General features: G+C 50.5%; 2 protein-coding genes across 2 annotated transcripts; both read left to right on the top strand.

The window, feature by feature from the left end:
• Positions 1 to 6121: 6121 nt before the first annotated feature.
• On the top strand, positions 6122 to 10098 carry VFPPC_01572 (KH domain-containing protein; the record flags this gene model as incomplete). The annotated part of the gene is made up of 3 exons (XM_018281371.1): positions 6122 to 6742; positions 6808 to 9061; positions 9134 to 10098. 3 exons carry the CDS (start codon positions 6122 to 6124, stop codon positions 10096 to 10098), a joined length of 3840 nt encoding a protein of 1279 aa, XP_018150055.1.
• Positions 10099 to 11129: 1031 nt separating this feature from the next.
• VFPPC_01571 (3-ketosteroid reductase) lies at positions 11130 to 12695 on the top strand (the record flags this gene model as incomplete). The annotated part of the gene is made up of 3 exons (XM_018281370.1): positions 11130 to 11224; positions 11281 to 11806; positions 11880 to 12695. The coding sequence occupies 3 exons, from the start codon at positions 11130 to 11132 to the stop codon at positions 12693 to 12695; spliced, it is 1437 nt and encodes a 478-aa protein (XP_018150054.1).
• Positions 12696 to 12774: the final 79 nt, after the last annotated feature.

The raw sequence follows: 12774 nt of genomic DNA, 5'->3' as shown, positions 1-12774 counted from the left end.
CTGGTCAAGTTCAGTGAAGGCCACATCAGTCCGCTCAAGCTGTCAAGTTTGAAGACCAACCGGGCCATCACTGGAGACCAGAATCAAATTTCAACGTTGCATCCAGATGTCCACCTAGGCAGCTTCTTGCAGCATCACTGCCCGTGCCAGACAGTGAACCAACCGTCACGGGATAACACCTCCAGAGTCCAGAGGACTTGGTGCGAGAATGGCACCAAACTTGACATGAATCTAATAGTCATGCCTTGCCCCCTTCTCCAACTACTTGATCGATTGCTGGGGTGTGCTTTAGGGTTGTGCTTGAGTAGTTTTGGGGAGCGACATGGAGCCACTTTGACTTATTGGTTGCTCTGGTCTGGTACTCTACTGACTGTCCCAAGTCTCAAGTCTGTTTTGACATGGACAAGACTGGAGCCTCTAATAAGTTGGGCGGGTTCCACCAGAAAAGGTCGAGTCTGGTTGGTTCAAGTTGATTTTTTGTGCTGGACCCAATGTCTCTGTGCTGGTGCCAGCATTGCGGCATAACATGGTAGGTACTCCAGTAAGTCATTTTTAATGCAGTCAATACAGGAAGGGCATCAAATTGCTAGGCACCAGCCGTTCAAAGAGTGCACTCATATATGCAGAGCTAGTACTTGGTCAAACTCTTGTGCCGCCAAGTCTGGTCTGTTCTGTTCTGTTCTGTTCTGTTCTATTCTGATCTGGTCTGGTTTGGTCAATTCGACTCGACTTGACCTTGACCAGGAATGTTCCTGCACTTCTCTGGTCTACCTTGCACCTGCCTTCCCTAGTAGCGAGGGGGCGGGGCCAAATTTTGGATCAATGGGCGGGGCTCTGCCAACACAGACGACGATGATTATGTCCAACAGGATCGAATGCAACTCACAGTCAGGTCAGCCTAGCCTGACACAGTCGCCGATAATATCATGCACGGAGCCGTATTGTACCTTGATGATGTCGCGATTCTAGAATATTGGCCAGGATTGCGCTAAATTTTGCCGAATTTGACGACGACGACGACGACAAAACTTCGACGGGCACGATACAGGATGGAGGCTCAGGCGGACGCAGAACAGGAGAGCCTCAAGTAGGCCAGGCCTGTTGGAGGTTGATGTCGCCATGGCCTTGAAAATTGAATTGAAATTACGGAGTGACGAGGACCACAACCAAGCTTCCAATACAGGCATATACCAGGTAGCCTGAGGGTGCAAAACCAACAAGCAACCAGACTACCAAGCAAGGTACAATATCCACGCTTCATTCATGTACAAGTACGTGTCCCAGATCCAGCGTACTTATCCTTGCCCTTGTTCTTGTTCAACCAAGGACTGACTAACCACGAGCTAACAGCATTGACGCACGTCTGGCGGGTATCGTGGCTTGAGGGAGATCAAGGCATTGGCATGATGTCTTTGATTGTTTCCGAGTTGCTTTTTGCTGCACAGTAGTCACCTTGGCCAGACCTTATGTGTTCCTGTGCTGCAGCATATAATGGTCATTGCCACCCTACCTGGGTAGATATCACAGGGTTGCCGCAGCAAAGAATGCCCATTCCGCAACAAGCACCTCTTACCGCAGAAACTTATTCAAAAACTCCATTCAGTTGACTTCTCCTGTTAACAGTTCCTGAAAGCAGTGCTGCTGGCGAATTCGTTTGTGGTTTTTTTTGTGCATTTCCCTTGCCTGAGTGGAACAAGTCAACCGTGAGATGGATTCCAAGTGGATGGTGCGAAGTGGTCCTAATAACTCGAAGAGAGTCATAGTTGGACCGCTGGGTCCGTGGATTTATTCACGCTATCTTGTCGTTACGGCCAGCCAATTCCTGGCTCAAACTTGAATCACGCCAACACACCAGACGTCGCACAGAGCCGTCTGTTGCTGCCCTCTTGCCTACCGAAGATTTTGCAAGACCAACCCAAAACGTGCTGCTTTGGCCATCATAACGGATACTTCGCGAAACTGACTGCCATATGATCACAAAATCGAACACATCGAGCTACATTGGAAGACTAAATTACCCGACCGACCCAAAAGGCACAACAAGTTGCGGAGCCTACAATCCTATATTCCGACATGTTGGCTCATACTTGACTGTGGGCAATCCCATTTTGATGACGGCCTGTAGCCGTGCAGTAGCCATTCTGAGCCAACTCAGGATCTCGATAACACAATCTACCAAAGACATGAGCACTCGGGTTTCTTACCTCCTTGGTACGGTGGCACATTAGCTAAGCTCCGCGATTCGCTGCCAAATCAATTTTGCAAGCAAAAATAGCCACATTCTCAATTAATAGCACATTATATAGAAAAAGAGTCATAGCAAATATAGTAACTAGAGGCACGCAATAAATATATACTGCTTTTTTTTTTTGCTCTTAGTTGTGGTGTATTTTTGCAGCCAGAGGCCAAAAGGTATAGCCAAAGGTGCATGCATGTGTACAAGCACAGGGGCATAGGTGCAGATATAGTGGGTTACAGGCAGCTAGACTTTAGCCGTACCTCTGGTTGTACCTCCGGCCGGAAAAATATACCACAATTAAGAGCAAAAAAAAGTTGCGTATATTTATCACGTGCCTCTGGTTACTATATTTACTATAACTCTTTTTCTATAGAATATGCTATTAATTGAGAATATGGCTATTTGCTGCCTTTGAGTGTGTTTTGCGATTTTTGTAAAATTAATTTGACAGCGAATTGCGGAGCTTAGCTAATGTGCGACCGTACCTTGGTCGTCAAGTCACTCCACCACCCTAACACCAGAAATTGGCTCCCGGAGCCAAGTCGGGATTGAAAATTCAGAGACTACTGTACTGCCCCAAACTGCAATGTGCATGGAGAGACCCACCAGCCGACCGTGACAGAGTCCACAGGTTTTTCTCTCCGAGTGCTTCAGTTTCACATGGATATCTGGTTTGCAGGGCCAAAACAAAAAAAAATTGAAAATGGGAGCGGCATTTTTACACCAGACTAAACATGTGTTGCCAGGTATGCTACAATATTCCCCGTTGAATCGTTTCTACTTGTCCCAAATGCAAAACTGTCCCCATTGTTTCCAAACACCATGCGCATCTAAACACTGAGTTCACATCTTCATCCGTTCACGTTGCAACGACAGGCGTCGCAGTCGCTTTGGCAAGCGTTTCATCAACACATGTACGACCGAGGCTCTGTGGCTCTCTTTTCATCCTCAGCGAAACAGGAGAAGATCTCGGTTCCGCTTTTTCTTTTCTCACACGGGCTTTTGTGGCTTGGGCAAGTTTCCAGCCATGGCAGGCGGAATATTTCCAAGCTTCCAACCATCTGGTCGAACTCCGTATGCACCATGGCCGTTGGCGCCAGGACAAAAAAACGCCACTCCCCATTAGTGTATTCTCTATGCCACTCTGTCCTCAGAGTCCCTCTGTTTGTCCGTGGTGAGACGGCGGGGGTTTTTTTTTTGTTCATGTGGAATTTGTTCTGATTCGAGCATCTGGCGGTTATGTGGATAGACTATGGTTTGACCAACAGGATCCCAATGCTTCCAGGAAGCCTCCAACTTGATTTCCTGTGCTTCCACACGATAGAAATCGTGATGATAAAGCCCAATTTGCAGCCATTGTGGACATGACCGCCGCCAATCTCAAACCTCATGTGTTCTTATTCGACTACGGCGCAAACTCCGTAGAGACAGCCATTTCATAACAAAGGTGGTTACCGTGGGAGAGGCATCTCCAGTCTGGTGTGTTGTATACCCACTTGCAAGTTCATGTGGCACCATGGTTTCAATTGACCATGTTACTGAATGTCATCGACAATTGCAACCCCCGGCAACGGAGGGGAGAGGCCCAGCGAAAAAGGCGAAAAAGGCAAAAAAGGCGTGGAAGTAATGTACCGAAGCCTCTCCGAGTTGGGATGAATGAAGGCCTGCTCAGACATTCAATTCGTTACAGAACATGAGACTGTGCTGCTGTACATGGAGCAAATCAAATTGGCATGCTTATCATGGCTTGCATCTGCAAGGTACGGCGTGGCATGACATGACATGACATGTTAACTTGCCAGACGTGCTTGTCTGCCCTTGCAGATACCACCACCGCAAAAAGCATCACCCTCTGCGGAGTGAAGATATCAATGCATTGCCAGGCAGGCACACCATCTCTCAACGTGCCTGTGGCTTGCTGGTGAGCCGCGGGTGCGTCTGTTCAATGTGAGCACAAGCCAGCGAGTTTGTCTCTCTGATGTTTGGACAATGCGACCCCTTGTTTCACTTTGTCCATGGGGGGGCCCATCAGATGAGCCTTGTAAGTTTGCAAACATCTGCTCCACAATGCCTCCTGTCATTCTGAATCTTGACGCTATGTCCTGCAGCATAGCTTTTCAAGTGCCTACCTAAGTAGGTATGTAGGTATGTAGGTACTGTGTTGTACCAGAAGTACTTACTCCGTACTTGACTGTACTTTGTTTTATACCACCGCAGGTCATCATGTATTGACCAGGGCAGGCCGTCAACCTGACGCGATCCGAAATATCACCTGGGTTTCCGCGAGCGCTTCTGCCGAGACGAGTTGCCAACTGTCCCATTTCGTCCACTTGGGTCAAACCCAACAATATGATGTGTCTGTTCCGTATCGGGGAATAACTGCCCATGATAGCCCGGTATCGTTTGATACTCAGGTTGCTATATCGTTCTCCTTTGGCCTCCACGTTCATTCTATTTATACCTGCGAATGAAAATGGAACAATAGTTGGCCGCGATATCGTCTCGCGGACCTTGTCTGATCCTATTTCCGGCTTCGGCCGCCATATGTTTCGCCACGGCCCGAATATCCGCAGTGTGACAATGTGACATTGACCGCCACGGGTAAAACTATGTTTTTCTCAGACGAAACACTATTGTATTGTCATCGCAGTTGAATACCCAACTACTTGGGTAACTTGTCTAGGGTATTCATATGCACGATGTCGGGAATGTCGGGTGATGGAGTATGGAGTGATGTGCTAGGGCTGATGGGTTCTGATCTTTTGGTTTCTCGTGGCAGAGCATAGTACCCAAGGTTAAATGCAAAGTTCATGCTATAATTTTGATGATGGATAGTCTCCATTAGTCTGGTTTATACTAGCCGGAGGCTGTGTGAGAAGGGCGCAGATTTGAACAAAGTTCTGTGATAAGGGCGACTACTCCCCACTGCCATGATACCAATGCTCGTGTAAGAGCAAAGGAAGGAGACAAAAAAACCATTCCCCCCCAAAGCTGCTTCTGGTTGTTACTGACATGTGTAGAACTAAATTTGATCTACGAGAACACCATACTATACCCCCAGGTGCCCGAAAAGAGGAAATAAGTGAGGGTTGAATGATTACACCAAGACAAAGGAAAAATTTGTATTATCAAACTCACAACTGAGGAAGTGAACTTACTACATGGAGAGAAAGAAACGGAGTTAACCTTGAAAGCGATTAGTGTAGGGTATGTAGCCAGTCATGTTGGTCACATGGGGGATCCCGTGACTGCCCCTGCCCAGGCACTGGAAAGTTTGCCCGCCCGCACATGGGCTGTGGTGCCATGTCGAGTGGAGAAAGCTTCTGGACCCCAGGATTCCTTGCTCTGGCCAGAAAACCAACTTGAGGCCGACCTCTCGTGGGGCTTGGAGGAACTTCCACCTCACCCTCAAAATCACGATACTGCTGCATCTTGCCATCTCCCCGGCATCAACGCCTTTTCTCTACTCCCCCTGGTTCTCGCCTCTCCTGGTTTATCCCTCTGGTCACCGGTAATCATTGTTTAAAAAAAAAATTCTGTCGGCTGTCTAGATTATGTACTAGACGCCTTCAAACTTCCCACCCGAGAAGAGAACAAGTAGTTTCGACATTGCGACACACAAGGACAATCGTCTGCACAGAGACAGCAGCCGCCTCCCGAAAAAGTTCTAGCTGCAAAGGAACAAAAGTAAGATTGCCAATTGCCCCAATCGGCACAGAAAAAGCATAATTAAAGTTGCTTGGTTTTGCCAATGGAAACCTTGTGGCATCACACTAGCTGACATGCCGCTAGCTATATATCTATCGAGACAAGTTTTCTCAACTGAATTTGCTTTCCCTAATTTGAATCCCGGTACCCAACTCGACGGTCGAAAATACAACCATGTCTTCCGAAGAGTCCGCTGCGCAGAAGCTTCTTCAAAAGCACGCCGAGGAACCTCATACCGTCACTGTTGAAGATGTTCCTGACGAGGAGCTTCCTTCAAAGGCAACCAACGATGCTTCTGGCTCCTGGGCTGCTCCGATGAGCACCAAGGCTGCAGGGAAGCAGAAGGAGTCCTCCAACCCCAAGGCACCTCTCGATACCCATTCTCATGAACTCTTCCCGGAACTCGGAGCACCCAAGGCCAAGACCGCTAATGTTGCCCCTATTTGGGGTGCGAAGAGCGGTGCCAATGGCAAGACCAACGGTTCTCCCTCCAATGGTGTCTCACGATCATCGACTCCTGCTTCTGGAACCGCAACACCTTCCAAGGCTGCTGCCCCCTCCATGTTCATTCCTGGCCGTAACGTTGAAACCGTCACTCTGGAACCCCAGTACGTCTTGTCCCGTACCCAATTAAAGCGCCCCATTCCGGATATTATCAAGGACATCAACCGAAAGTCACGCGCAAATATCACAATGGCAAATGTGGCAAATGGACGATACAAGTTTGAAGCCACTGGTCCTCAGGAGATTGCTCAACAGGCTCTCAAGGACCTGGTTCAGCAAATTGGAGCCCCGGTACGTTATGATTGGTTTAGTCTCTTCCCAGAGAAAAGAGAGAGTGTGTAGCTAACATCCGCTAGACTTCAATCAAGGTTCCCATTCCTTACTCCGCCCGGGCCCATGTCATTGGCAAGGGTGGCTCTATGATTAGAGCCCTGCAGGAAAAGACTGGTGCCAGGATTCAGCTTCCAAAGGTAGAGGACAATGCTCTGCTTGCCGATGATGATGAGGCCACCATCGATGTTTCCGTCGACGGCAATGCTCTTTCTGCTGCATCTGCCCGGAACGAGCTTTTGAAGATTGCAGGTGAACGCTCTGCCAACGTGCAGACCAAGGTTCGCGGTGTCCCAGCTGCCTTCTATCCTTTCATTGCCGGACCTAGCAACTCGTTGGCACAGGCTCTAGAACAGAGTCATGGCATCCAAATGCGTGTCCCTGCCCATCAGGCTGTTTCTCGAGTTCCTGCTCCTGTTGCACCCCAGCCGGGTCAGCGACCTGTTTTTGAACCTGCTGGCGTTGAAGACGATCATATTCAGTTGGCTGGAGATAGGGCTGCTATCCAGCAAGTCCGCGCTGAAATCGAGCGTCGAGTCGCCGAGCTGCACAAACAGTTGGAGCTGGAGCAGCTGTCTATTCAACGAGGTCGACACCAGTTCATTATTGGCGATCGGGGTGTGCCTGCGGATGACTTCTTCGCCGAGACTGGATGTGCCATCCTCCTCCCATCAGAAGAAGATGAAGATATGGTCACGGTCATTGGTCCCGCTGATCGAGTTCAGGCTGGTCTTGAGCGGGCCATGGATCTGGCAATGGGCATGCAAATGTCCAACATTGACATTGGCAGATTCCACCGCAACGCCCCTGGCGGTGCTGCCGCTCACGCTGGAAACGTAACCCGCTACCTTCGCCAGAGAAACGAGATTGCTCGTCTTGAGAAGTTGCACAACACTCACATCAACACCCCCTTCTCGCAGGGCGGCGCCTTGCCTTGGGAACTATACTCTCGCGAGGGAAAGAATGCCATACGCGCCCAATCTGAGATTACTGGCATTATCAATGGTCACCCTCCCGCACGTATGCAAACTGTCAACATTGATCCTTTCTTCCACCAGCATTTGCGTACCGACATCACACCAAGGGTGAAGACTGATTACGGGGTCCATATCGTCGTACCCGAAGCTTCTGATGCTGATACACCCGTGCTTCTTGTTTTTGAAGGCCCTGATCCTGCTGAAGGCCCTTACCAGCTCCCAAGAACTAAACCCTCAGATGCGGATGTTCGTGAATTCAAGAAGGCTCTTGAGGATGCCGAGAAACACATCATGGGTCTTATTAACAAGCAGGAAGAGCTGTCGAGTGCGACTCTTGATGTACCTGCCAAGTTTCACGAGAGACTTCGACGTTTCATCAAGAAGGAGCAGGAGAGCCGCAAGTCTGAGCAAATCCCTGTGCGCGTTACAAAGGTTGGCACTACGGTCACTCTACGTGGACCCAAGTCGGCGGTCGAATCTCTCGTTGCTAAGGCCAAGGCTTTTGTTGAACAAGAGAAGGAGGATGAGAAGGAACGCGGTTTCACTTTGAGCTTCGAGTTTCCCCAAAAGTTTGCCAACCATCTCATTGGAAAGGGCGGGAGCAATATCAAGGAGCTTCGCGATCGATTTGATGTGGAGATCCAGGTGCAAGATGGGCAAGTCGAACTTAAAGGACCTAAGGCCAAGGCTGAGGCCGCTCGCCATCATATCCAGAACCTTAGCCGCACGTTGGCTGATGAGACCACTCACATTCTAAAGATTGACCCCAAGTACCACCGAGAGCTTATCGGTGCCCAGGGCAGCCAAATCAATCGTTTGCAGACTCGTTACAAGGTCCTCATCTTCTTCCCTCGCTCAGCAAAGGTAGGCTCTGATGAGCAGCCAAACGCCGATGCCGCCAGCGAGACGGGCAAGCCGCGCCGCCAGCAAGCCCCTGACGAGGTCATCATCCGCGGTCCCAAGAAGGGTGCCGACGAAGCCCGCGATGAGATCTTCTCTCTTCACAAGTACCTGGAGGAGCACTCGGTTACTGCCTCGGTGCCCGTTCAGCAGAAGCAGGTTGGATCTCTCATCGGCCAGGGAGGCGCTGCCCTGGATGAGCTCCGCCAGCTAACTGGCGCACGTATCGATGTCCCCGCGGACCGTGACGCGGACATTGTTGAAATTGCCATCAAGGGAACTGCCGCACAAGTTGCCAAGGCCCGCAAGATCTTGGAAGAGAAGCGAACGGTTTTCGATGACACGATTGTGCAAACCATCGAGGTTGACAAGAAGCACCACAAGGCCTTGATTGGCACTGGAGGTAAGATATTTCTCCTAGCAGGTTCACGTCTATGCGGTTGCTTGATTTAAGTTACTAACTGCACTATTTTAGGAGCGCACCTCAAGGAAATTGTAGTCGGAGCTGGTGGTTCAGATGATCGTCGTGAACTTGCTCGCGCCATTCAGTTCCCCAAGCAGGAAGCAGATGGCAACAGCATCAAGGTAGAAGGCCGAACTGACGTAGTACAAAAGATTGTCAAGCGCATCCAGGAAATCGTTGCCGAGCGGGACAGCCAGGTTACGGAAATGGTTGAGGTGCCCATTGAGCATCATCGATCTCTCATTGGCCGTGGTGGTGACGCCAAGCGCCAGATGGAGAGCAAGTTCTCTGTTTCGATTGATGTGCCTAGACAGGGCGACGGCAAGACTGGTGTTAAAGTGACGGGCCGACCAGAGAACGTGGCCCAGGCGAAGGAACACATTGCCAGCATTATCAAGCAACAGCAGGGAGAGACTATTCAGATCCCTCGCAATGTTCACCACGCTGTTTCGAACAATGGACAGATTTTCCGACAGCTTCGGAACAACCACCAGGTTACGGTTGACCACGCTGGCAATGCTATTCCCAGCAAGCCTGATAACTCGAGCAGAGCGAACACTGGGTCCCTGCCGCTCATCACGGATGATGCAGAGGCCACGGCGGACGCCCACTCTTGGAAGGTGGTTAAGACAATTTCCACAGAGGAGGGTGACATTCCTTGGGTGCTGAGAGGCAGTCCTGAAAATGTGCAGAAGGCCAAGGACATGATCCAGAAGGCACTGGAACAGGCTAAAAAGACAGATGCCACAGGTTACCTCATCTTACCTGATCCCAAGACGTATCGCCATGTCATTGGACCCAATGGCTCCAAGGTCAACGCGATCCGACAGCAGAGCAACTGCAGAATCCAAGTGCCTCGGGACCAGGCACGAGACGAGGCGATTGAAATTGTGGGAACGCAGTCTGGCGTAGAGAAGGCCAAGGAGTTGATCCTGGCTGCCGTTCGAGAGGGTCAAAAGCCGCGTGAGAGGGAGTAAATTTGTTGAGCTCAACCGCCTTTTTGGCAGGGTGAAGCGAAATACATGACAAAAAGCTTGCTATGGCCAGCAAATGTAGTTGTTGCATGTGATGGTTGGGACAGAGTCACGGATAATCTTCGAGTATACGTCCCTGGGCTTGGCTTGTATGATTGATGTGAAAAGACTATGGTGTGGGAGTTGCGAAGCATCATCTTGGCGGGCCCAAGGAACAGAGTATATTGAGGGATTAATGAGATGTTACAGTAGCAAGAAGAACAATAGCATAACTAATAGATGGAATGGTCAATTCGCGATATTGCTCATGCATGTGCATGTGTACTTGTATGCTAGGCCTGGCTCGAGCTGAACAAAGCTGAGCAAGCTGAATATTGAATGGTAGCTATATTGTGTCTCGTTAAGTCAGCTGCAGGCAGACAAGGCTGATTGCAGGAATGATTGCGAATGCCGATTGCTTTGCCTGTCAGGGAAGCTCCAATGACAAGGTGAAGTATTCATTGATTGCCGTGTTGTGGAAGTATTTGGTCAATTAAAGGTGAGTCAAGCCAAGCTGCTGTGGTCTGATGTGTGCTGCGTGGTCTGCACATGCACATGTGGTCGAACTTTGAACCAGTCAACTGGACTCGAGGTCAACATGAACCTGCCTCAACTGGCTTGAACTGCACTGGACCCCTGAATCCACTGATGCCAGGCCAGGCACTAACTGGAAAGAGACATGGACCGCCCCCACCATTGACTGGCTTCATGTGGCCAGGCTTTTTTTTTAATTGTCTGATCTAGTCTGGTCGGAGTGACATTTGATTGCGCAAGCTGGCGGCTTGTGCCTGTTTATCCTCCCGCCTCGCTGGATTGCCGACAGGGTCTTCTGTTTTCTTTTAATATAAACCTCGCAGCCTGTGGGAGTGATTTGAGAAAGCCTTCGGCTCGTCATAACCTTCGCCATCCCGCGATTGGCCTCGGTCCCGGAATTTGCACCTTAATCAGCAAACACCAGACACCAAAACTGGCCAACAAACAACATCACACATACAATGGGGGCCAAAAAGGTTGCGTCAGCTAACCCGGCTCCTTGGGAATCCGTGCCTGCCCATGAGCAGCTGTTCGTCCTCATCACCGGTGCAAACAGGTATGCCACGCCGCTGTTCTTTCTCAACACCACGAAGCTAACGGACTTATTTGCAGTGGAATTGGCCTAGGGACAGTCCACGTCCTCATTGACGAATTTCTCGCTACACGCTCCCTCAGCTCGCACCTGATTGTCATCCCCACGACGCGATCCGGCTCCAAGTCTCTCGATACCATCCGGGAACTGCGAGCGTATGCTGCCAAAGCGGCGAGGACATCCAAGAGCCTGGCGTCCCGCGCCGGCCCAGAGTACAAATGGGAAGATGCGGTTGCAAGAATCCACATCCTGAGCTTGTCCTTGGATCTTTGCGACCTCCGTGCTATCCGAGCCCTGTCATACAGGTTGCGCTATGAGACGGTGAGCAACCCAGAGGGTCTGGAGGGGGAATATCTGCGCAATGTAAGGATTCCTCGGTTGGACAGCATCATTTGCAACGCTGCCTATGGCGGCTGGGCTGGGATCGACTGGTTCAAGGCTATTTGGTCCGTCCTCTCAAAGGGCATAATTCAGACGGCTACTTGGCCAGAGTTTAAGCTGTCGTTGCCGACGTGCATCTTAAACGAGCGGCCAGTTTACAATTATGTAAGTTGTATTCCCATACATACATGCCAAAAAGTTCAAGCTTTGGCCGCTAACCATCACTGCCATTTCACAGCCCGTCAAACCACTGCTAGGCGAAGTATTTTGCGCCTGCGTCTTTGGCCACTACATGCTCGCACACAATCTCCTCCCCCTACTGAGCAGGTCATCCAAGAACGAGGCACCTGGCCGCATTATCTGGTCCAGTAGCGTCGAGGCGGTCCGACGAGTCTTTGACGTCGACGACATGCAATGCTTCATGCGGCCCGAGGCATACGAATCGGTTAAACGACTCACCGATCTCCTTTCCCTAAGCGCAACACTCCCCGCTGCCCAGCCATTCTCCTCGCGCTTCCTCACCATCGACGATGACACCGAAGCAGCCAAAAAACAAGTCGTCAAACCAAAACTCTACCTCACTCACCCCGGCGTCGTGGCCAGTACTCTCTTCCCTGTCCCCTGGTTCTTCTTTTGGGCATACGAGCTCGCCCTCTTAATCAGCCGCTGGCTAGGCTCCCCCTGGCACAACGCCAACGGCTACCGCGGCGCCAAAGCCGCTGCCTGGGTCGTCCTCCAGAATCAAGAAGCCCTTGACGAGTCCGACGCCGAGCGCATCAAATGGGGCAGCAGCACGGATGCCAAACTCATCAATGACGTGAAGAAGACGGAGGTAGAGGGCTGGGGATGGGATGGGACGCCTGAGACTGCGGATACTATTGCCGCAGACACAGCGGTCGGTGTTTTGCGGAAATCTGTCGGGAGGAAGATTGGGGTCCGGGATGCGACGGCTGAGGATATTGCTGAATTCGAGGAGATGGGGGCTAGTGTTTGGCAGCAGTTGGAGACGCTGAGGGCTCAGTGGGAGGATATCATTGAACGTGACGATGAATAGATGGCATGGAGCGATTTTTAGGGAGCGAGAATATTTATAGACTAATACATTTGACACTAATATCTACATATATATATGT

Source organism: Pochonia chlamydosporia, chromosome 1 (assembly GCF_001653235.2).
Source record: "Pochonia chlamydosporia 170 chromosome 1, whole genome shotgun sequence".
Taxonomy (NCBI): Eukaryota; Fungi; Ascomycota; class Sordariomycetes; order Hypocreales; family Clavicipitaceae; genus Pochonia; species Pochonia chlamydosporia.
This window is presented reverse-complemented; position numbering and strand designations above follow the sequence as displayed.